The sequence below is a fragment of the Centruroides sculpturatus genome, unplaced genomic scaffold (genome assembly GCF_000671375.1).
Source record: "Centruroides sculpturatus isolate CEXI.00-Female unplaced genomic scaffold, Cexi_2.0 scaffold538, whole genome shotgun sequence".
NCBI lineage: Eukaryota > Metazoa > Arthropoda > Arachnida > Scorpiones > Buthidae > Centruroides > Centruroides sculpturatus.
This window is the reverse complement of record NW_019384775.1, coordinates 151,054-178,033: the sequence shown is the minus strand read 5'-3', so window position 1 is coordinate 178,033 and position 26,980 is coordinate 151,054. Positions and strand designations below refer to the sequence as shown.

Here is a 26,980-nt window from a genome sequence, read left to right as displayed (position 1 = left end):
TATAGTTGCTGTCTATTTTCATGTTTCTTCTTTGCAATTTTCTTGCCCGTAAATTCCACCATTCTCAATAAGGTTGAAATCAGAACTGTCACTTAGCCAGCTTAGGCATCTGATCAAAGCCTCTTCCAGTAAATTTTTTTTTTACTAAAACAGCAATTTATGTGGCAGTTTGATTGACAATAATACTAACAAACCGTAGAGAAAGAACATTTATACTTTATCACCATATTGGCGCAGCGACATCGTGCAGAGTCGTCCAGGAAAATGCAGGATTTCGTGACCCGAAATTATTCCTTGATTGAATTAACTTGGCAGATAAGATATTTTCATAGCACTCTGCATTTACAGACCCATTTATAAAGTGTAGTCTGTCGATACTTTTACTGGATAAACATCTACTTACAGTTTGACTGGCCGGAAACTTCACTGTCTGCATCAAGTAATTCCTGTTTAAGGCTATGCCTTTCTACATCTAACACAGCGTTTATTGTAAGATCCGCGCAAGTTGATTTTGGATTCATTTGAAAACAACAGAACCCACATGTCAACATTCCAGTTTGCACGCTGTTTAACTCAGATAAGCCGATGTCTGTGAGCATTTTAGTCACAGTAATAACTTCTTACGCGTGAACGGTAGACTTTTAAACGCGTGTTGCACAGACTACGTCACACTGTTTATGCATTCGCTTTTCCGCTTCTATACTTTTCTCACTTTAATTTTAATTTGGAAGAACTACAAGTTGCATTGCTGCAGGCTGAGACGCTTCAGCATCCTATCCTGACACAGTGGACTCATACGTTTACCTGCTGGTCCAGCTTTGCTTTTAATGTTATGTTCACATCCCTTTTGTAACAAACGCACAATTGTTGATGATAACAATGCCCTCAGCGCTATTTTAGAAGACAAAACACGTTAAGCATTAAAATAAACAATTAAGAACTTACTTTTTTACATAGTGTTAACTATTGAAAACTCCATTTTGCTTAGAAAAGCGCACCACCTTCGCATGAATTTTTATACCACTGAATTAATGATACTGGTAGCATTGTTTGCAGTAGGCTTTGTCATCCAATGAAAAGCAATGTTATAGTTTATAATGTCACGAACGATGCAGATCTGCAGTAAGATGACACTTAAAAAAACTAATAAAAAACATTTTAATAGGATTTTATAAGTGATGCCATTTTCATGACAGCTACTATATATTTTAAAATCGAAATGAACTTATTTATAATTTCCGGAATTAGTTTATAAATATGTAAATATAACCGATAAATTAAAGTATTCCAACACTCTGTCATTAAAATTCTGTGTTTTTATCTGGTAAAATACGTAAATATAAATATTAATATTATTAATGGATAAATGTAGAATCAAATTAAATGCATTGTTTTTCTTGATCGAACTCTTAATAATGCGTGATTTTTTTTAATTCCAGTGTTTTAGGTGTTTTAGAATAAAATAATGATCGAAGATAATATGTTAAAATATATCACACAAATTAACTATAAAAAAATAAATTATTAATCGATAAAAATGATAATCAAGTTTTTGATTTAAATGGCATTTTTGCCTGTGGGAAAATAATTACTTATTAAAATGTTTGTGTATTACAGAGAACTTATAAAATATGTTTATTATTTTTAGTTAATGTAAAATAACATTTTATGATGTCTGTAAAAGTATTGTTTATATTTAACATGATTTGCTATTTTATTGATTTGTGGCCTACATCAGTGTGGCTAACCTTTTTCCGAAGGTGGGTCAAAATTGAATTCGAAATTTATTAACTTTAAATCGCTGGTCAAATGTTTAATTTAAGTAGTTATACGTCAAAAATAACAAAAAAAATTATAAATTATAAAAATAGGCCTACTTGTTAGATTTGAAAACTGCGTATGTAGTGAGAAAGCAAGCTCCTAAAGTTATCGTGAAAAGTCTTAAATGCTACTACAATAATTATGAATCTCCTTGAAATAGTCACAGGTTCGCCATCTGTGGCCAATAAACTAAAACCACTAAACACCTGGTAGTTGTCATGGGTTCGTGCTTGACCAATGGACTGGCCACGTGGAGTTTTCACGTGTAACACTTAAATAGGTACCAGTTTTCCATATAAAGTCCTACCGCAAATTTACTCAATTTAAATATAAATTTCATAAATTTCATAAATATTACATCAATATATATCATATATAGTATTTTATAATATATAAAGTATATTATACGCGTATATAATACACAATAATATTATTCGCTAATTATTATATATATTACAAACATGTTTATTAAACTTCTCTAATTATATTACAAAAAAAGTTCAAAAATTATCAATAGGCTATACGAATTNAAACTGAATTAAGTTTGAATACAAGTTTATTTTAAGCTTTTATATTGATTTCTTTCAGACATTCGAAGTAATTTATTAAGCAGCCTATTTCTTTTAATTTCTGCAAACTTTTTTATGCGGTTTTAAGTTAATTTTAACTTGTTGTTTTGGTTTTATGCGATTTCAGAAAATTACGGAACGTATCCCTACTTTTTCAAGGCAAGTAAAGTCTTTTTTTTAAGCGAATTTTTTATATGCGCTTTTCTGTAGAACGTATCCACCGCATAAAACGAGACTTTACAGTATACGATAGTATAATATTTTGTTGTAATTGCATAAATATCTTGAAATGCTCAAGAATATTTCGCCATTTAATCAAAATGGCGGGATCGGGCAAGTTGTTACAAAACGATTGGGGAATGTTAACTTTGTATTGTGTAAAATTTTGTGTAAAATTGTAAAAACATTGTAACAACTATGTTTGTATTCACTGTGTTTCTGATATATCAATGGACTCTCATTATGTTTTGTAAGAGCACATTTTGTTTTAAGAAATATGTTTTGAATTGGTGCAATGGCTTTTTCATGTGGAATATATAGCTAAGAGAATGCTTAACCTGTCAGCGGACTAAATTTTGTGATATAAAGAAAATCCAGGTTATCGTGGCGCTCTGCATAAGTAGATGATTTAAAAGCATCAAATAACATTAACCCAAAGACATTAAAGACAACACATGCTTAATTTTCTGATATACTAAACGGCAGGACATCGATCAGCTTGCGTTCTAATAGTATTAGAGCAATGTCCATTAATGTTTTTTTTTCACAGCACTTTTTACATTACATTCAAAATTACCATCTTTTAAAAAACAGTTCGCTATTGGCTCTCTAGTTTTTTTGGAAAACATAGCACTTTTTAAATTTTCGCTACTTACTTTCGATAAAGAAAAAAATTGTATTTATTTAAAACTTTCTCTCGAAAAAATATATGGAGGCATCTTGATAGACTTTTTTTTTGTGGAATAACATTATTCTTAATTTCATCTTCATTTCATATTTTTACCTTTTGAAATGTATATTATATGAAGACGTTTTATATTGAATTATTTGCGTTATACATTATAATATGATATTTACCAAATGTTACACTCCTATAAAAAGAAATTCTGCTACAATAGGTAGACTTTTATAGTTTATATTCTGAAGGAAAATTATTTTCTCACTTTATCTCGCATTTTTCCAAGTACAGTACTGTACATATGTATGTCCACTGAATACAAAATATATTAAAAATTGAGTAATATATGCTGATATACATATAATAATAACCATAATATTTATCATGAACAACAATAATATAAATATAAAACTATAAGGACATTCTCTGTTAAATTTAAATTAGAATTTAAGAAACTAATAATGTAAAATATTAGAAAAAAATATACATTTTTACGTTCTTGTTCTTTATAAATTTGTATAATACAAAATATCGACTTGTTTAACTTGCATTACTTAAAGCAATTAAAGCAATTACTGTAATTGTCTTTAAAAATATAATAGGTGGTCTTTTATTTTTAAAAACTTAAATATAATAATTAAAAATAATAAAAGTAAATTTCTAATATATATTAAAATCAATTTATTAAAAATAATCTCATTTTTTAAAGGAGACAGAAACGCTAAACTTTTCCCTAGCGGCTGAATTTTGAAGCGGAAATTTTTTCCGAAAACCAAAACTGCATACTCAATACAGCATGTAGGGAGACCGGGGTTAGTTGTTACACTAAGTTTTCTGAGCACTCGCAAGAGGCAGAACTTGCCAATTAACATGGTATTTGACACTTACGTCATTCTAACACTACGTGAAATTTGGCGGTAGGAGGAGCTGTTAGAGTTGTGATATCTTCGTTTGTATCATTTTTTAAGCTAAAAGTAATTTTTTTGTATTGTGATCCCTATCTACTTTTGAATACAAAATTGCGTGGTAAGTTTTCATTATTTAACATGCTTATTAACAGTACTGTAAGGTCTCTTTTTATGCGGATTATTTTTATGCGATTTTGAAGTTGTGCGGTTTGTATTTCATCCAAAAATTTCTTGGACAAACATACATATAGGCTTGTTTAGGAAGCCCGCGTATAGACAGTCTCCAAAAATCGTGGAACGCTCAAAGCTCACTCCATTTGTTCCACTGACATATAACGTTTATGGATGTAAAGGACAGCTAGATCTACCTTAATCGCTTTAGTTCCTAGCAATTTTTGATATAAATGTAATTAAACATTAAAAATACTTAAAACTAAAAAAAACGAAAGAAATGCGTTAATTTTGAAGAAAAAGCTTCAAAGTTTAACTTCCTTTGTCTTGCCCTTCTGTGAAATTTAACACCGATGAGTCATTGTTTATACATCTGGATGACCTTGAACACAGCTGGAGTTGGATTTCCCGGGGCATTCTCATAAACGTCGCGGGAAGACAAGGGTTTAAAGTAGAGTGAACACTAGCTGGCCGTATATTTTTTAATATTTTTAAAAAATTTGGAGACTTAAAAAACATTCCATAAATTCAAAAAAAGTGTAAAACTATATTACTTTTCAATAAAATAATCTGAATTAAGTTTGAATACAAGTTTATTTTAAGCTTTTATATTGATTTCTTTCAGACATTCGAAGTAATTTATTAAGCAGCCTATTTCTTTTAATTTCTGCAAACTTTTTTATGCGGTTTTAAGTTAATTTTAACTTGTTGTTTTGGTTTTATGCGATTTCAGAAAATTACGGAACGTATCCCTACTTTTTCAAGGCAAGTAAAGTCTTTTTTTTAAGCGAATTTTTTATATGCGCTTTTCTGTAGAACGTATCCACCGCATAAAACGAGACTTTACAGTATACGATAGTATAATATTTTGTTGTAATTGCATAAATATCTTGAAATGCTCAAGAATATTTCGCCATTTAATCAAAATGGCGGGATCGGGCAAGTTGTTACAAAACGATTGGGGAATGTTAACTTTGTATTGTGTAAAATTTTGTGTAAAATTGTAAAAACATTGTAACAACTATGTTTGTATTCACTGTGTTTCTGATATATCAATGGACTCTCATTATGTTTTGTAAGAGCACATTTTGTTTTAAGAAATATGTTTTGAATTGGTGCAATGGCTTTTTCATGTGGAATATATAGCTAAGAGAATGCTTAACCTGTCAGCGGACTTACAGATGTTAAGTCAAACCTTCATAAAAAAAAAATTTAAGTAAAAACTAAGTTCACAACTAACCCCGGTTTCCCCTATACCAAATTTGGTTGAGATTTTCAAACTAGTTCTTTCTACAGAGAATTCTGAACACCTACTCTTTAATAACGATTATCCTGTAGAATAAATAAAACAATTAAATAATTTAATAAAGCTGTTTAATAATTATTCATGCAATAAAATTTATTAATTTTACAAGATTAAAACTTAAGTGCTGAATTTTCTATGAGAAAATATTTTTAGGAGCACGAAATTTGTTTTAAACTTTACGCCTTGCAGGCAATACGAAAGCGATATAAGAAACTTTTTATTAAGTTCTCTGAAGTAAAAACTATAAAATTGAACTTTTGGATATTATTATTGAATTTTCGACACTAAAGTTGTCAATAATTTTATATTTATAATTATTAAAATAGATTAATTTATTTAAGAAACATTTTTTCGATTATTAAATTTAAAATGGCTATCCACTTTTAAAAATTCTGAAACTATATAAATGAATCAATTATGTTTAAAACTTTATTATTTAGATTGGCATGATAATAATTTTATATGTTAATTAACATGTAATATGATGCTAACAATAATATATGGTAATGTTGCTTCTTTAAAAAAAATACATTTATTTTATTAAATTTTTACTCAATTTTTTATTATTTATTCATTAAGAGAATTTTAAAATATTTCACAATTAAAGTTTTTGAAGTCATAACGTTTGTAAATTGTTTGTTTTGATTAAAATATTTATTATAATTTAATAAGTTATTTAGAAATTGTTTCTTAATTATCTGTTAATTCATTATATATTAATTGTATTATTAATGAAGAGAAAAATTGAAATGCATCATTTATCTTTAATAAAATTAGACTACAGGGAATTTCGTGTAAAGGAAAGTGTATATACGATTAATAACCTTTCTTGATTTATATTATACATATATCTTTTAGTTAATTTTTGGATGATTTCTGCTTGATTATCCAACATTTCTTTTATAACAACGAATTCAATCGTTGTAATATTCTATTTTCACGTTTAAAAAATATATAAAAACAGAGCAAGTAAATAATTTTAATAAATTTATAAGCTATTAATTATATTTTAATTATACATTTTCCATGTAATCCATTTCATATTAATACAACTTTATTAATGTATAGATACGTTCTAAAAATTGTTTACAGTGATTTTTATGATGTTACAATGTTAAATTCTTGTAGAATAAGTTAAAAAATTATATTTGATTTTAAAAAAATTACATCTTAAGCGAGTTTATAAAACAGCAAAAAACAGTTTACGTGAGGTATAAGAACGAAATTGTTCAATCAAAACTCGGACAGCAATATTTACACTGGCTTTTATTCGATTACCTATAAAAATGAAATATGGTTATAGTAAAATATAATATTCTTCCATAAACTTATAAAAAATTGCATAATAAATCTCACTCTCGACAGCTTATTTTAGAGTTAATTACATATACTCGTTATTTTATTAAAGAAATTTATACTTTAATTACATAGCTTATAACAAATATCTAGATACGGCTATAACAAAGCTACAGCTAGAATTGTGTGCAAGAGCATTCATCGATCATTTCTTATGATTTACTGCAGGGATTTTGTGGTAATGACTGCAGCAGAGTTTCTCGCCCGATTGACTTCTGAAATCGCTTTCCCAGAAATTGCATGACTAAACTTTCTAGTTCCTTATTGAGCCAACCAATGCCAAATAGGAAAATACTTCAAAATAAAAATTTTTTAAAAGAAAAACTCCAGTCTGTTGAGCTCTATGCGCAATTCCAGTATTTACGAACATTTAGTAACTCGAAGAAAATACTATAATTGACTGACTGACAGGAAAATTATAATACATTTGACATTTTCTCAATTTCCTTCGAGAGAGTGCATTTAATGTACGTTATATCATTATCCTTAGGGATTATTATATTTAATTAAACACATTGTGAATAGTCTGATAATGTTACCTCTTTAACAGTTAATTTCTGATATCTACGAAATTATCATCTAAATTGGTAACTAGAATGGCGACGTGATTACAAATCGATATAAAATGTTAATAGTAATAGAATTTCTTAATTTTTTTTTCATAAATTATTTAGATTATTAAACGATTTTCTTTTATAATTGTTTTATTATTTGATAAAATATTAATTTATTGTTAGAAACCCCCTGGCATTATAGAATTCCCTTATAATATACTATTTTCATTGCAGGCAACAAACGCATTGCAAGTTAAAAACTAATGTTCGGTGATATAAATATAGAAAATCTTTTCAACTTAGTTCCTTTCAGCTCAACAACGACTTGGTCATTTCTCACATTGTCATAATATTGACGTTAGAGCTGAGTGAATCTTTCATCTTTCTCGTTGGATTCTCCAGAGAGATAGTTCTAGCTAAAAGAATGAAAATGGGCATGCGCATTGCGACAATAACTGGAATGAAATATTACTAGACGTTCGTTAGTTCAAACATCTCTAGCGTATTTTTTATTATATTTTGAAATCTCTTGTCGTTACGAAACTATTTCCTTTTACGCCGTCTCGTTCTGTTCTCCTAGCGAATCTAATTTTCAAATCTTTTGCAGATGTTACCGAAGTAAACATAGATTCCTCCGAGGAATCTATTTAGTGTTAGTGAGTTTAATTTGAAACATAGAACATCCATTTTTTTTCTTTTTCGCTGAAAAAGCAAAGCTTTCTTTACCACAAAATAAAATAGAACTCTTAAATCTCATTTTGTTTTACATTTGAATATTGATAACTCTTGTTTTAAGCTTTACCGTTTAATGCAGATTCTCTATAATGTAGTTTATTTTCTAAGTAATGGAAACATTTGATAAAATTTAGAAAATCTTGAAAAATATTTGGAAGTGAATATGTCGAAAAGTTCTATAGTAAAGTATTTAATATCTCAGTTTTGTTGAAGATAAAGCAATTGAATTTGGAATCCAAGATGTAACGGAGTTATTAAATTCCTGTAGTGAAAAACTCACTAATAATGAACTTTAGGATTTACAATTCGGTGCTACTGTTGAAGAAGAAAATATTGACAATAATCTCTCATTAAACAAGAAATGCATGGATTTGTTGAAAGAACATGATAATGATTTATTTAAATGGGTGCTGCAAGACGAGATTATGATTAGTTAATCAAATATTACAAATAAATATTATGCACGAAGCGAAGAGAAGTAAAGCAAACTATCCTAGATTTCTTCTTTAAGATAGCCTATAAACTCAAAAATTAAACTGATCGATTTATTATATAATACTAGGACGCTCTATACGTTCTTGTAATTTTATTTAAATTATTTATAAACAAATTTTTAAAATATTATTTAAAATTTTCTTATTAATTCGGAGCGAATAAATAATAATAATAAGCATCTATTAAAGTTGGCAGATGGGGCTTAAAATCAATTTTTCGGGAGCAATAACTTTCTGTGAAAAATCGAGAATTAAATTTCGAAGATTCTTACAATATAAAATACTTTATGTTTTCTAGATTTTGATTTTTTTTTGGTAAGATTTGGAATTTGTTCTTTCGATTGTGTCATTTCGTTTTCTATAAGAATTCTCTTTCTGCTGAAATATTCCATGACAATCAATGAGTCAGTGAAAACAAATTAGCTTTATGTAAATACGTGAATATGTATGTATATAATGTTTTAATAAAATTGTAAATAATTATTATTTTTGTTATATTAAAAACCATTTAGGGAAAAAGCAACGAGTTACATAAAATAAGAAATAGGAAATTATTTCATTTAATGTAGAGATTCCTTCCAAACTAATTCCAGCATTAAATGAGAACTAATTATGTAGTTTCATTTGTTTTGATTTTTAAGTTTACAATTACTGCTATAAATAACAGAAAAGACAGAATGGCGTAAAAACCCTATCACTGTGATTGATAATTGAGACTGAATCTAACATATAACATCTAACAATTCTATTTTAATTTAATTAGTTGACGTGATATTAGTTAATTCTTGTAAACCAATAATATTCACGAAAACATGTTTATTTCTATAAGTAATTTATTTATTAGATTAATTTCAAATTATTTTGTTAGATAAAAAAAAAATATAAAGAAAATGATTGAAAGTATTTTTTTTTCTTTTTTCCTATAAATAAATAATGTAATTGATAATAGAAACATATATATTTCATGTATTCTTTAAAAATCTTTCGTTCAAATAAATGTTAACTGATATAATATATGTTATGTTGAGTAATAATAGTAAATGTTAACTGATATAATATATCAGTTAACATTTACTATTATTACTCAACATATTATGTTGAGTAATAACTACAGTATCTTTCAGAATTGTCACTCTAGAATCTTTATTTTCTAGGAAGTACACACATTTCTAGATACAATCAAAGCCTGTATGATTGAAGTTGGTAATGTTTACTCGATGTGTATTGAAGCCATTTTCAACAACTTTGATAAAAGGACCTATTGAATGTCAAGGATCATGGATCAAACTGATAGATTCATGATATAAAAACAAGTCATAAAATTGCAATTTCGATGCTATCTTTTAACAAACAATAATTAACTATAAAATCTCTTATTGGAAGTAAATATATCATTTATAAAATATCATTTTTGTTAAAAGATAATAATCTCGGAATCCCATGAATTTCTCTCTATGTACTGTACTGTACATACTTCTGACATACTTATTATGAAGTACTCTTCAAACTGTTTAATGGTTTTTAACTAAGTATAATAACAGCACAAATCATTCTTATCATACTGAAGAACCTTCAAAAACTAAGTTCAAAAATTCGGAATTAGGTTTGAACCTATAAATGTAAAAACATACAAAATAGAATTTTAAAGATCCTATAAAAGTGTCAATTGCAAAGGTTTAAACCAACAAAATCACAAAATTATACAGCAATAGAAAATTCAGTTCAAAAAATATCACATCTCAAAGGATAACACTATATTTTATTCGACGTTTGGACGTTCGATATGAATTAGAATTTTAAGGAAAGTCAAACAAACTAAAACTATAAACTTTTGAATTGCTTTCATTGAATATGACATGCAGCTTTTGTATCTATAAACTGTACAGTACATCATTTATTCCAAACGCTTTCATTCATAATGTGAATTAGTTTCTCTGCAGACATTCCCTGATCTGAATTTAATTGAAAAATATCAACTTTATCAGCATGTAAATGATTATAATATTTGATAAATATTTATAAACATGTTTTCTTAAATTTAGCTTAAATTCATATATATGTAAATTTATGATAAAATGTTATATAAGTTATATACTTTATCATAATGAGAATTTTATTTCAAAATATCTAATATAAACAAAGATTTAAAAATGTAAATAATTTATAAATAACCTGTAGACTGTGTTAACAACAATATTTCTTCTCTAATTACCTAGTAATTAGAGACGATGATCGAGTCGTCTGATACTGGTTATAATTTGAATAGTATTAAATGGATTTTATATATTAATTATTGNTATAATATATGTTATGTTGAGTAATAATAGTAAATGTTAACTGATATAATATATCAGTTAACATTTACTATTATTACTCAACATATTATGTTGAGTAATAACTACAGTATCTTTCAGAATTGTCACTCTAGAATCTTTATTTTCTAGGAAGTACACACATTTCTAGATACAATCAAAGCCTGTATGATTGAAGTTGGTAATGTTTACTCGATGTGTATTGAAGCCATTTTCAACAACTTTGATAAAAGGACCTATTGAATGTCAAGGATCATGGATCAAACTGATAGATTCATGATATAAAAACAAGTCATAAAATTGCAATTTCGATGCTATCTTTTAACAAACAATAATTAACTATAAAATCTCTTATTGGAAGTAAATATATCATTTATAAAATATCATTTTTGTTAAAATATAATTTCGGAATCTCGTAAATTTCTGTCTACAAATATTTTTTTATCATGCTTTATTAAGAAGAACTCTTCAAACTATTTTAAACTGTTTAGTGAATTGTGCCTAGGCCTGTCGATGGCCCTGGGCACACAATTCACGAAGTAGTTTAATTTTAACTATACTGATATGATACATTTTTTTCGTTTTTTACTTTGTCTAATAGGGTCTGAAAAAGAGTAGTGCCCACATGGGTTTGCCTAGGCTCACAATATGGCGGCTAGATGGTGAGGGATGGGGCCTGATATATCCGGGACAGATCCTCTAGATTCGATTCCGGCTCTTGTTTCAGCAATCCGACGATATGATACATTTATCATTTAATGTATTGTCGTATTATTTAAATATAATGTTTGCATCATTAACTGGAATGATTATTATATTATTAAATTATAAAATTTACTAAATGTACATAAGAAAATTTATTTTAAAAGTGTTTTAAATACATTAAACTAATTAAATGTAGATATTTTTACTGAAGAAATTACATAATATTTACACCTTTTACACACTTTAAAAAATAAAAATGTATGCGCTTTGCATAAATATGTTAGCAATAATTTAAATTAAATTTATTACGTTTAAGTCTATCGTTTACGGGAAATTTTAAATGTAAGTTTTCGCTAATCTATTAGGAAAAAAAGGGGATATGAAAAAAATTATTTTGCTATCATGTGTTTGATAAATATTAAATTCCCATGACAAAAAGTAAGGCACTAATGACTGAATCTTGAGAGATTAAAAAAATGTCTTTTTTCCATGGAGAGAGTAGTGATTGCAGGATTTACGTAGAGTTTTATTAGACATACCAAAATAATTATTAAAAATAATCCGAGATCAGTGTTTTGTTGCATAAAAAATGATTTTAAGAGAAAAAAATATATTTGAAAGAAGGTAAGAATATGTGCACTAATTTTCTGCTGTATAAAATTATCATTCTAAATCATTTGAATAACATGGAAAAGATTGCCGTGTACTAGAAGAGATGAATTTAATATTAAAAACAATAAAATATCGAAGATTATGTAATATAAATATTTTAATATTGTAAATTCAATTCTTGCATTTTAAGAATTTATATTGTATTCATATACATGATTAATGGCAAAGATTTGAGTTCTGCAATATAAGCAATGATAAACAATATTTTAGTAATCGTTTTTTTAAAAAAAAGTAAGTAAATTGTTGTGAATTTTTGTGAAATTTGTTGTAAGAAGAAGGACCTGTAGACAAGATATACTGTTTATATACAGTATAGCTTATATATAGGCTATAATAGTAATAATAGGAGATTGAACCGACAATACAGTGAACCATCTAATTATATACAGAACAGGAGTGCTTCTAGGAAAAGTTCACAAAAGTCTTTTAACATGTTGAGGCGATAAGTAAGGAATGTATTGATTATAGAGTTATTCTATAGTATTAAACAACAGAAATATCTGCTTCAGAAGATACAAGATCTTGTGCTTTATCAAAAAAGAAATTTATACATTAAAATAACTAAATATAAAATTTTAAAAAATGACATAATTAGAATCAAAACAGATTGTTATTCAATCAATAATATAATTTGAAAAACTTTATTATATTTCGTTAAAAAAAGTTACAACATGCATTTAATTTTTTGTTCTTGTTTAATATTTCTACTTACTGTGATAAATGTCAAAGTGGTTAAATTTTGATTAAGCGTCATGTTGTAAATAATTTTAAGTAGAATTTTTAGAGTATTACTTTAATTCTTATTAGCTACAACAAATCTTATTTTATAATAAAGTTAAAAAATAAATTATTTGTAATAAAAACTGAAAACCCTTTTAACGATTCTTTCAAAATTATGCGAATATGACCCACCATTGGCCGAGAGGATAGAACCATTGAACAGTGGTAGATGGTCGCGGGCTCGCACCTGACCAACGGGCTTACTGAGTGGAGTTTTCTGAGAGTTTTTACGAGTCTAATATCAAAACATGAGCTAGATTTCCATAGAAAGTTCTTCTGGGAGGCAGATCACACATGTCTTGAGTAGCCTTATTCCATCAATCCTATCCTATGTTGCTCAATAAAGAGACGTTAAATCTTAAATTAATCTTTAAAAATCTATAATTCTGTTTTAAAATAATCGTTAAAAATATATCTATTGAAAGTTAAATTTCATTCAAAATTACCATTATTTTATGATATTTTTAATAGGTTTAATCGCATAAATCATGAAATTATTTTGGGAAACTTTTGAAAAAATTCAATTATAAGGAGATATATGGCAATAAATTAATATAAAATCCAATTTTTTTTACAATCTTTTTATTTTTATTTGAATGGATGCTTTAATTCATTAAACAAGGTACTGTGCATATAAAAATTTAATTTGTTTTGATCGATTTTTAACACTACTAATAAGTTAATAAGTACGTTATCTAATGATTAATTAATTAATTGATTTAAATAATAAATAAATAATATCTGGAGTGTAAACTTGAATGTCAAAGGCATGTATCACATATTTATTCAATATAAGAAACTTTATATAGAATATTGCAAATGTATTCCATTTAGTGAATGTTTTTATATGGCGAGATAAAAGGTATTGACTTGACTCTTTATAAATAAAACTTAAATAGGAAAATGTTTTCTTTAGCACATATCCATTGAATCAATTTTAAACGTGACAACGTGATTGGCTTGGTCCAATGAAATCATTTGCATAAAATGAATTTTAATTATTTATTTTATAATCGTGATTAGTCGTTTCCGTTTATGCTTAAAAATAATTTTATTTACTGTTCGAACACACTTCCAATTTAATTTTTTCCTTTCTTTTTTTGAAATTTTATCAATATTTACGATTTTTACATTTTTTAAAATTTATATTTGGCATATAAGAGATATACAGTACTGTTATATAGTACTGTATACGAATGCTGATTGGTTACTTCTAATGACAAAGATATTGTTATGAACAAAGGTGACATGAAACGAATTTAACTCGAATATACTTGAACTTACATTATATTATGTGGTTATTTATGCATATATCATACTTTGCAAAATGATTATTCACATATTATACTACACTATACTAATAGTAATACTACAGTATCACACGTTTGTTTGTTTAGTTATGGCAACGCAACACTTGGGCGATTTGCCTAGGTGGGATGCCTTCCGGAGGGTCTTTTTAAGGGAAACTGGTCCCTATTTAGGCGTTACGGACATGGAAAAAACCTGGAAAACTCCACGTGGCCAGCCCGTTCGAGTGAGGCGCGAACCCAAGACAGAGCTCCCAGTGTTTAGGGTACGAAGACCGCTTGGCAACTGTGGGTCCAGTATCACACGTACTGTACAAGCCAACCAAGGATCGAGTAGATAAAATCACTGTTGCATCGTTATTTGGTCGCGGGTTCGCGCTTCACCAACGCACTTATGACGTGGATTTTCTTCACGTGTCCAACACCTAAATAGTGGCCAGTATCCTATAAAAGGTTCCTCCTTCGTGGTACTCTTTGGTAGATCGCCGTATATTGCGTTGCCGTATCCCACTAAAATAAAAGTAGCCTATATGTGTAAGATAAAGTATTAATTAGAATTTAATTTTTTATAGTAAACGAATATATGTAGAGTAATTTATGTTTAACTAATTAAATACAATTATTTATTTTTTAATCTCTAATTACTCTTTAATAATTATTAAAATGAAAACAATTTTATTTTTCGTTTCCAAAAGAAGTGTGTAATGCTCCTTTATTTATGTACCGAACAGCAAAATTGATAAATTTATTTACTTTCCCGAAAGAGCATTTTGTATCGCTTCAGGAAAATGTCGGATTAATCCAACATAAATTGGCAACGGTACGAAATTTGATAACTGATTAATATGCGTGTGACAAGATAGATATGAAGTTTTTATTTATAAAATTTCCTGGCCTATATGCTTCGAAAGAAAGAAGGAAAATTAAGGAATTATCTAGAGAAAGGTCCAGTAGCTACAGTTAGTTCTGTTCTTATTTAAATTAAGAAACAACTAAAATAAAATTTAATTTATTTCCTTGAATTATATCAATTGTCAATAAATGAAGTCATTTTATTGCTAACTTCATTCTTAGTAAGGTAAATCTCTTACTTATGTTAAATTGTTTTCTATACTTTGAAATGGCTTAGATTATTTGCTGAAATATAGATCGATAGAACAGACTTTGAAACGTCGATAAACCATTAGAAAAAAATTGATTTTAAAATTTTCAACCTGTCTCTGTTGATATTAGTTTGCTCTTAGAATACATAATGCTGTTACATTTCACATGTTGTCAAAATTAAGTACTTTTGACAATATATGAAATTTCTCACGTAAATATACGCTATACTTTATTAATTTTGAAATAAAATTCTTCACGGATCAAATCTTATTTTCTAAAATTCATAATAATAAGATAGGTTATAGATCGATAGATGGAAGAAATCTTTCTCTTAGAGTCTTAAGAACCTTCTTTTTAAGTAATATATTTTGTTCCTAATCCAATAGCAGATCCAGAAGCACTCAAAGGAGGGGACTAACTCAAAATTAAAAATATTTAAATAACTATTAACACGTGAACGACCATTGTATCGCGGGATATTTGCCATCATAAATGTTTTTTAAAAACAACGTTTTGAAGTCGAAAAAATCAATTTTAATTTTTCTGTTAATGGAGTGGGTTAAGACCCTGTAACACCCTTGAATCCTCTTTTTGCTTCTGTCGTAGATTTTTTCTCGGAAGTAAAAAAAAGAAATTGTAAAATTTCTTTATTCCAAATTCTCTAAGCTTAAACAGTCGCTTTCAAGTTTTATACATCTATTTTTAGTTCACTTATTTCGTCTTAAAATCAAATTCCCTATCAGATATTTTCATTGGTCTCCAAAATACGTTTAATAACTCAGTCTGTCTGACACATATTGCTTGTCAAGTCCTCAAGAATCAACACCTTTCTATTGTATGAATGACAAAATCTCCAGGCTTGGAACTATTGTTAGACATTTACATGACGATGGCTTCTTTTCTCGGATTTTCTTAAAATTCAAAGAAAATTCTCTGAACTAGAACTATTAACGCACAAAGTTATGTAAGAGATTATCCGCCTGTTTTCACTAAATATTTACGTCTATTTTAGCATTACGATTTAATTGCGACTCAACAAATATAAATTTTTATACAATAAGGTTACACAAAAATACAACTTATGCTAAAAAAAATAAATTTGCAATTTTTATTTCGGTGTTACAAACAATAAAAACACATATTCAATTGCTGTTTTCTCAAATAATAAAGGAATTTTCCGTAATAGAAAATACTTTTTTTTTAAATATAAATTCAACATTCTGTCAAATCTTTACTCAAATACCACTTTACTTATTTGTACAATACAATTCGAATCAGATAAGTATAACATTAAATTATATCCAATATTGTCTCTATAAGTTACATAAACCTTTGGTTTTCTTTATATGAATTTAATTTTATTTTTAATTTTTACTTCTTTAATGTTACATTATAAAGTTACGTCAGTGTTTTTATTAACTCGTGTAATGTTATGTAATATAAAAAATAAGGATAAAAATTTATATTAAATTCTTGTAATATATTTACTGTATTTATCATAAATAATATTAAATGTTATTCATCATTATCGTACTAACTTTAAAGGTATTTTAAATCATTTTCATTTTCAAATTAACGTTTAAAATCAATTAAGAGTTTCAAATTACAAAAATGTTGAGTGACATTGTTGAAAGCAATAATAATAATTAATTAATTTTAATGCGTGTAATTATTTTCTAAAAATTTATAAATTTTTAAAAAAACTTGTCATAGTTTTTCTACTTTTTAATACTTTTCTAATATAATCGAACCTCTGAACAACGGCCACTGACGGGTACAAAAAAATGGCCATTGTTTATAGATTATTTTGTTTAAAATAATCCCTGAAAAAATGGTCGCTGTTTAAAGATAGTCATTGTTGAGAGGAAGCCGTTATTAGAGATTCGACTGTATTAAAAATAATTATTTTTTAATTATAAGAGTTTTTTTTAATTATTTAGAAAAGGAATACTGTATAACCTAAAAGATTTAAATATCATTTTAGAGTATCTCATTACAACTTTCTCGTTATCATTTATAATTTATAAACGCCATTTTTTAAAGAAAATTTTAGTTTTGTAAAACGTAAGAACAACGTTTAATTATTTTAAAAGTAAAAGTTTAAATATAAATTTTAAAATAATTTTTAATGGGTTTGCATTATTTTCTTTGTTTTTGTTATTGTAATTATTAATAAAATTATATTTAAAATAATATATACAAGTAAATAATTCTGTTTAATACATAAATTTAAGCATATATTCTCTTGTTAACAACCGGAAAATAGAAAGATTAACAATAAATTCCACTTAATCTATTATAAGTCTGATGGCTATAAAAATTAGAAACGAGTTAATTCCATTAGACTTGTTTTCTAAAATTACAAAAAAAAAAAAATTTAGAGATTTAAATAGAATTTCTTTTAGATCAATAATTGTCAAATAATAAATGATATTCCTTAATTTATTTAAGCTAAATAAGTAATTACTGTGCTTATTATAAGTGTTTTTTTTTGCTAATAAATTTTGACATTTATCTATATAAAAATAAAAACTTAATAAGGACATAAATTTGAATTACATCTAAAATATTTTCAAAGAATAAAATTATGGTTAATATCAATCCTTACAAAATAATAATTACAAACGATTCTCGGCTTTCAGATAACTTACCATTTGTACAGTACTATACATACTAATTCAATACCTTTAACTCGATTTTCGTACAATTTTGTACATTTATGTCAATGGAACAAGTAAAACTTTCGAGCAATGCCGCTTTCTACTAGTTTTCTTTCGGTGAAATCAAATCATTTATGAAACTTAATTTATAATTTTAACGTTTTTACTTTCTCGGCTGTTATATATAACGGAGGGAAAGTATGGCGATCGGTCGAAAAATGACCCCCCCCCCAAGATTTTTACATTTTTGGACTCAGGGACCTTGAAACGTCGAGAAATACAAAAATATTCGGAGTTGTTTTCTGTATGTACGGATGTTAGTAAGTTATGTGTGTTGAGAGAGGCACGATTTTCTTCATTCACTTTGAAGCTTAATAACTCCTGTTCCTTTTCTTCAAAAATTTATAAAATTTTGCATGGAAGTTTGTGAATTAGGGAGATTAATGCTAATAAATTTTGATGATTAATTAAAGTCATGGGGTGGAGTTTGAGTTTTACATATCGTATCTCGAGTGGAATCGGACTTAATGAAGATTTTACTCGTTATTAGTAATTTTTTAAAAAAGTCGTCTCTCCCCTCAAAATTAAAGGTTTTTCCATTTTATAATTATAAATAAAAATATCATTTTATTAATTAAGTTTTATAACAGATGGCGCCATACACAATTTTAATTCTTTTTCCTGAAAAGTTACGCAACTCGTTGCTGAATTTTTAGTAATGTGTTGTATTTTGTTACATATTTACCATACAAAAACAAAACTTTCCTATCTGAATAAGAGCTTTTATATGGTATTTATTAAACTCTGCGACTCATTACAATATGCAACTATATTCAGGGCCAGATTTGCACATCAGTTTAGGGCCTTTATATGGTGGATTGGAAGGACCTGTTATACGTTATATCTTAGGGCCACAACAAGATGTTCAGTTCTGATTATTGCTCGATTTTCATACAAATTTTTACAAACTCAAATGGTTTTCTACTATTTGCATAACATATTATATTGCTATTGATTCTGACTATTCGTAACATTGGGTGCAGTATTTGAATGTAATAAATGATTAATGAATTAAATATTTTTAGTAATATAATTAAATAATCTGACACTTATTATTTGATGTTTGAAATTTATACAAGTGTTAATTCATTATCTAAAGGTTTAGATGTGATAATAACGCGCGCTTTCTCGTAGCCAAAGAAATTTAAAAATTTTTAAATAAACTTCCCTATTTTTTGTTGATATACACTTCATTTGATAAATGAGAATTTGAAAATCTTAGTCAAATTAGGTCGAAAATGTAAAAAAAAAAAACTTAATTAGTTTATTAATTCTTGCAGCTTTCAAAATAAGATTTTTATAGCGTTGAAAGGAAATTTTCTTACATATTCGATAAGCTTTCATCTAGATTGAAAAGGTTTTCATAATAAAAATTTACACTGGCAGATTTCTATTTATTCGCATAGCAAAACTAATTTAGTTATGACGTTTTCTTATCTTGTTACTAAAACAAAAAATTCTTTCTGTTTCAGAATAATTGATATTAATTCAAAAAGGATAAATTTCATTCAAATATTTAAGTTAAAATAAAAATATAATCCTCTTAAAGGATATATTTTAAACTTGATAATAAGATTTGTTTTTTCCTTTGCAATTCATAAAAGAATAAAATAAAACAATAATATTGCCAAATAGAATCTAAATAAATAATTATGTTCATCGATTAATAATAATTAAATATTAATTTTAAATATTTTATGTTTTATTTAAAATTTTATTATAATTTCGAAATTTTAACCAAATGATCAAACCTTCTACATTTGTGGAAAGCCTCATAATTTCTCCATATATTATTGTATACAAACAATTCATGTTATTAGAAGTTTAAAAACATTGAAAAATTTAAATTAAATTAATAGAAAATGAGAGAGAACAGTAAAAAAAAAGCCTTGCTTAATCTGATTCACGGTGACTTAGCTTATTATAATTCATGCAGTTTAGTATATCAGCTGAAATCTTTCATACCTACTGGCTAAAATCCACAAGGAAAGAATATATTTCTCATATTTTGTATGGTCAAATTATTCCATACACGCATATATGTGCCTGGTATTTATGCTCTCTGTTATTGTTATAAAATTAATTGGATAAACTCTTTATCTTTAAAAAAGAATAAGTAAAATTATTTACTAATAATTTAAGAGTTATTTCGATCGAAAAGCATTACATAAAATACCATAATTATATTTTCTAGCTGCAAATAAATTCTTTAATTTTTTATATAAGAGGAATCTAAAAATATGAATCCATTTTTAACTACAATATTAATTAATGTTAAGATCCATTTTTAGATAACATTCATTAATGTCAAACTTTTTCTAACAATATTAACTCTTAAGAAAACAAAATCTTAAATTTTAAAAATAATATTATGAAATTATAAATTATGATGGTGTAATCCTTTATTAAATATGTTTGATGCATTCTTTAACGATAAAGCGACAAGCTATGATGGGATGATGTATTGAGTTAAAATGCTGTTTATCACGAATTTCTCGATAATTATCTCTTTGTTAACTCTTTAATTAAAATTCATTTCATAAGAAAAATTATTAGAATTAATCACATTATTTTTAGTAAAGCGTATAATGATGAAAAATTAAAGAATTTCCCCGTAAAATTAAGGTTTTTGTTTTAAACTATACGTTTTTTACTGTTTAATAAATGAGAGAGAGACAGAGAATGTGTATGTAAACTAATTGTAATAGGGATTGACACGAAGAGATAGAATTGCATTTATAAATAGAACGAACTTTGGTTTCGAATGACAGAACGATCGGAAAGTGTAAACAAGAAAGATTAAATTCATATTTTATATTTCCTCGCTCAAGCATAAACTTTGGTTGACTGATGAAAGACGAATGTAACAAAGCTTAAAATATCAAAAGACATTTCAATAGAATTTAAAATCAAGCATTTTTGATGCTTGCTTTTAAATTCCGTTGAAATATTATATATTATACAAAAATATTATTATAATATTTTTACCGTTTNCAACTCTTCTAGAGTTTTTTTTTCCTTGTATTAAATTTTTTAATTCGCTTCTTTTATGGATTAAAACTAATTTCATTTTATAATTTCAAATTTCGCGTATTTTATTTGAACGAGACAAAGATATCGAAGCGAGTTTAAATTGATTTTATTTACAGAAATAAAGGGCTTATTTTGGCATCCGGACTAAAGGTCGACGAAGACGGTAACACAAACTGGAGGTTAAAGTATCGCGTTAATCACCAAACACGTAATTTAGACTATATAATCATTTATCTTCCGAAACAGATTAACATTTCACAAATTGCATTACTTAAATTTTATTTCGCTTTCTAACAAATTACATTTACATTCGACTTTCGGTCGCGAGTTCTTGTGCACAAAAATGTAAAATTTAACTTATTTAAATTACTTATGTAAATATTTTAAAGTCCGTTTAAGAGACAAAAATGTAAAATTTAACATTAAAACTACAATTTCAGATTTTAAACAAATGGTTAGTTTAGAATTTTGAATAATTTTGAAGGTTTTAAAATATTATAAACTGATTTATCTTCTTTAAATAAGATGTAACAGGTTATTAAAATAATAATTCATTAGATAAATACAGCGTATGGTTATAACTATGCAATTAAAAGTTAATTACAATGTAGTTAATAGCATATAATACACAGCTTGATTGGAAATACAATATATAAATGAGAATATAAATTATAATTATTGTTAAAATTAGACTCTTTATGGATTTGATTTTTTCTATTCTGTTTACTTAGTCGTCTTCTAATATCAGAGTACAGAATAAACAAAGTTTGATCTTTTTTCTATCCCTGGATTTTCCAGTCTTATTGGTTTCTTCTCTGATTGGTTGATTGATAAGTTCTATCTGGATTTTCTTTTATCCTTGTTCTTTTTCACTCTTCTCTATGTTAGAATTGATATGTTATTTCTGTTCTCAAAACCTAATCTACCTTTTTTCCTTTCTCATGTGGAGTTTGTTCGTAGAAAACAAGTAAACATTTCGCTCGCCTTGATATATAAAATAACTTACTTTCAGCGAATTGCAGTATATAATAATTATCAAAACTTGTACTTATAATTTTTTCTATCTGAATGATTATTATATATCCAGTGATACTTGTTACAGCTTGGTTTACAATTACTTGATGCCATAAGTGCCTCTTATCTATCAGGTTTTTGACGGTATAAGATTTCCTTCTCATTTTTTTCCTTTTGTATGAGAGAGAGAAAACGATCCTTTTGCTTTTCTCTATCACGAAACGCTTATTATTTTTCTCTTTAAAACACTAATTTGTATTTTATCAAGTTGTAAATATTTGAAATTTTTTAATGATTTATACAGCTCATTAAGCTGTATTTATTTCAATTAAAATAAAATATTAAACTTTTCTGTAATTGTAAGGATAATAATTTTTATTAATTAAAGATTTTAAACGTAGAAATATACTTCATATTTAGATGATGATTCATTAAGTGATAATTGTAATAATATATTTTAAATTTTTATCGACAAAATATATTTATGTTTAACGGGAAATGCAGAAATCAACTTATAAATTCGATTTCAACGAAAAGTAGTCTGCAGATAATATAAGCAGAGAGTCTACAACTCATTCAAATGAATTTTCTAGTCAGTGAAGTGAACAGGAGAAGTCTCTTCTACGCGATTGTTTATTTGCATCTAAGAAATTCAATGATCATTTGTTATTATAATTTTCCAAACAAAACAGTAGTGATATAAATTAGACGCTTATCCAATTACAGATAAACACTGTATAATGTTCATTAACCTAATAAAATTTAATTTTTAATTAAAAATCATATTGAATTATAAATGCAGTTAATTGCTTATTGAGTGTGTTTCGGTAGAAAACTTCGTGTTTCATTAGTAAACTTTCAAGGAAAATTCTTGTTTAATGATAAATGATGATATTATGCTTCAGTGATGAATGATTATATTTAATGATCTTTATTCCGGGACTAATGACATTTCGCTTTAATGATAGCAAAAAAATATAAATAAATAAATATAATAAAATAAAAATAATAATGATATTTCCTTCCCTCTTTTAGTATTTTTTCATTTATAATATTTACCGTAACGATATCGATTAATTATAAATATAATAGCTTATAATTTATAAATATTAATTTATATAAAGAATATGTATTAAAAATTCTATCAAAGCAACACAGAAATGACTAATTAATTAATTAATCCATTGTGAAGTTGAATCGTCAGTCATTCAATGAACTTAATAGCTAATTGCTAATTAATTGACATGTTGCATTAACAGTAAACTAATACATAATAATTTCACACACATATATATAATACTCTTAGTAATTAAGTTTCGAGATAAGTAATTTCAGATACAGTTTCTTATTAATATTTATTCTTAGTAAAGATTAATAACGCCTTCGTTTTCTTTATTAAGAATAAAAAGCAATTATTGTTATTAACAAAATTAATTAAGAATTATATATTTGCAGATAACATTGAAGATGAGTATCTGTCGTTCCTCACCCTTTTCTAGTCGTACTAAATCTCTACGAGAACGATTTGGTTCAAAGAGGAGTTACTCAGAATCCTTCAAGGATCCACCTACCACAACAGCCAGAAAGGACACCACTGGCGTTCGACCATCGTGTCCTGTACCTTTACCAGAATCGGGCAGGCAAGCAAGTACCGGAAGTATAAGAATCACGGAAATTCCCCCTGATCATTTTAATCCTTTTGCAGTATTACCAGAAGAAACGTATTGTAGCGCTTTAGATATTAACTGTCAACAAGGCGATCCACGCTTTCCCTGGCAAAGAGATGTTGCCGTTCAGTGCGATTTATCTCCAGCGGATAGCGGAATTACGATTTCTACACGAAACGGAAGAAAAAATTCCACAAAAAAAGATTCGATCTTATCTCAAATAACATCGGACTTAACTTCTCGATCCATCGGTTCTTCGATATCGTCCCTTACAGGATCACAAAGATCGATGAAGATCGCATCTACTATAGACGAAACACTAGCGGCAAATAAAAAAGTCCAGCCTAAGAAGAAAACTTCCATGCTACAAAGAGCTATGTCTCTAGAGCGTGGAAGATCGAGGCAAAAGTTGGTACATCAAGTATCGGTTGATGAAAGTAGAGTCGATCAGATGTACGTACCCCATCACGTTCAAACGTTAAGTACAAATCCGGAAGTGACCGTCGTGGCGGAAGACGAAGAAACTCCTATAATTACTAAAAATGTCACTCCGCCGTCCGATACTCCACCTCATACTCCACCCGCAACTCTACCACTTACAAGAAAGCCTAGTGTCAGTGATAGAAGAAAAATGTGTTTTATGAGGCAGCAAACTAATTCGGCACCAGATTCTTTCGATGAGAATATGCCACAAGATAATCCGGATAAATCTACTGTGGGCTATTTCAATTTTGACAGCATGCAACGTTTGCTGGATTTATCGATAACCGCTGCAGCTTCTCAGACGGGAAAACTCGATAACAGGACATTTCTTCTCAGCATACCAACACCTGCAGGTGAGTAATAGGTGTAAACATTTTTCTATCATTTTATAAATATTTAATTTATTATCGAAGTGATAAAAAAACTGACAGAAAATATTTAATAAAAAGTTATATAAGACTTTTACTGGAAAAAAAATTATTAAAGCTGTCTTATCTTTTCTTTTCTTTAAAGTGTTATCTCTTGCTATAACATGTTCTACTATTGTTAACAATAAATCGAAAAGAACGTGAGCGATATTTAATAATTAAAAACTTCTATATCGAAAAGTAAAGAAAACACTCAAAATAATTAATAAATACTTATAAAAAGATCTTTTATTATATACATTATTAACAAACTTATTACAATTATAAACAAAGATGATACATACAAATTAACAAGTGGTTTCTTAATTTCAAAAATTAATATCTTCGAATCGAATAAAAGAAATTATTTTTATAAGTTTTAGTTGAATTAACACATAATGAATCGTTTAGTAAGTTTTATACAATAAAAACCAGGGTTTTAAAGGCTTTTTTAACTAATTGTTCAAACATATACTTTGATAAAAAATCAATTTTTACGTATATGTCTGTAGGATATTTCTAATTTTATTTCTCTCTTCTCGTTAACGTTAAAAAAATAACTTGCAGCTAGAAATAAATCATCGAAAGCTCATTTTACATTTTACAAACTTCTTTATAACTTTTATTTAATATTGATTATCGCATTAATCATAAAAAGTTTCGAATTTCGGTCATCTTAAGGAATAAGATTCGAGTTGAAGGATTTACGATTAAAATTTAGCAATAAGCTTGTTTAATGGTTGATAAAATATTTGCGTTTTTAAATGTATTTATCCTTATTCTTTAGTGAACTTAAATTATAAATCACGCAAGATTCAGTTTACAATACGTAATCATTTTAACTCGTATAAATACCGTTAACAAAAAAATAATTGTATCCGATTGTAGATCTTTACGGAAGAAAATGTAGGAAAATGTTTTACTCTGACCCAATTAAAAACTGGCAAAAATCCATTTTGACACTTTTAGAAATATTTGGAATGGATTCAAATGTCGAAGCTGTTAACAGACATTTGGTGAATCAAACGTCATTTCGACAAGTGGTTCGACTCAAAAACAATTCTCGCTTACGTAAAAAAATAAGAAAAGAAAAAAGAAAATCAGAGTGGCTTATTTAAAATTCAACTTGAATAAATCAAGTAAAAAATCAATTGTCCTAGTTTCTAAGGTTTGAGATATGAGATAACTCATCGATTTAGACGCTCTCTGATCAATACACAACCGTGTCGATCGTTAACGATCTTTTCCTCCTTTTTGTAATTTTAAAACGTCAAAACATAATATTTAGTGTAAAAAGATGAATAAATTCTACTCTGTGGATAGTTTTATTTACTATGGCCATCGATTTATTTATCTCCGATATTGCGAACTAAACTTTTTTTTTATCATTAACAGCTACTGTTTACTGTTTTATTTGAAATCTCATTCTCCATCCCTTGTAACTATTCTTGGATTAAATCCTATTAAAAATAATTGGAGATTATTCAAACTTACTTCATTAGAGAGTTCTATACGAGTCATTAGATTCTAGTAATCACATTTTAGTAAGATGGGATTAAGTAGCTTTATGAACAATGTTCAATTCGAGTAGACTAATTTAAAGCAAAAAATAATAATAACAAAAGAGCTTAAAAAATGTCAACCCTATCAATTCTGTATAATCGGCTAATGTCTTGTTGATTAAAATTAAAAAAACCTCAATTTTCATTAATTAACGTCTATTAATTTACTTTCAGAAGTTAAAGCCAATGTAATTTCCTGTATTATTTTCTAATAAGAGCATATTTTCAACTAAAGATTTAAAATTAATTAGGCGCATGCATAATTTAAATGCGTTATTAATATAAATTGTCAACTCGCCTTCGGGAGAATGCCAAAATATTAATTTATTCTTCTATACGTTGAATATTTATTGGTATTTTGTATATTATTAATTCTGCTTCAATACTAAAGAAAATGTTAAT

At 27.0% G+C, this 26,980-nt stretch overlaps 1 protein-coding gene across 2 annotated transcripts in view; it reads left to right on the top strand.

Moving 5' to 3' along the window:
* LOC111629076 (pleckstrin homology domain-containing family G member 5-like) overlaps nt 1-26,980 on the top strand; it is a 150,860-nt gene that overhangs the window by 5,953 nt on the left and 117,927 nt on the right. For both annotated transcript variants that reach the window (XM_023372937.1, XM_023372938.1), the window contains exon 3: nt 23,915-24,962. In XM_023372937.1, the coding sequence (XP_023228705.1) occupies nt 23,927-24,962 (1,036 nt within the window). In that variant the 5' untranslated portion in view covers nt 23,915-23,926. The remainder of the gene's footprint in view (nt 1-23,914; nt 24,963-26,980) is intronic.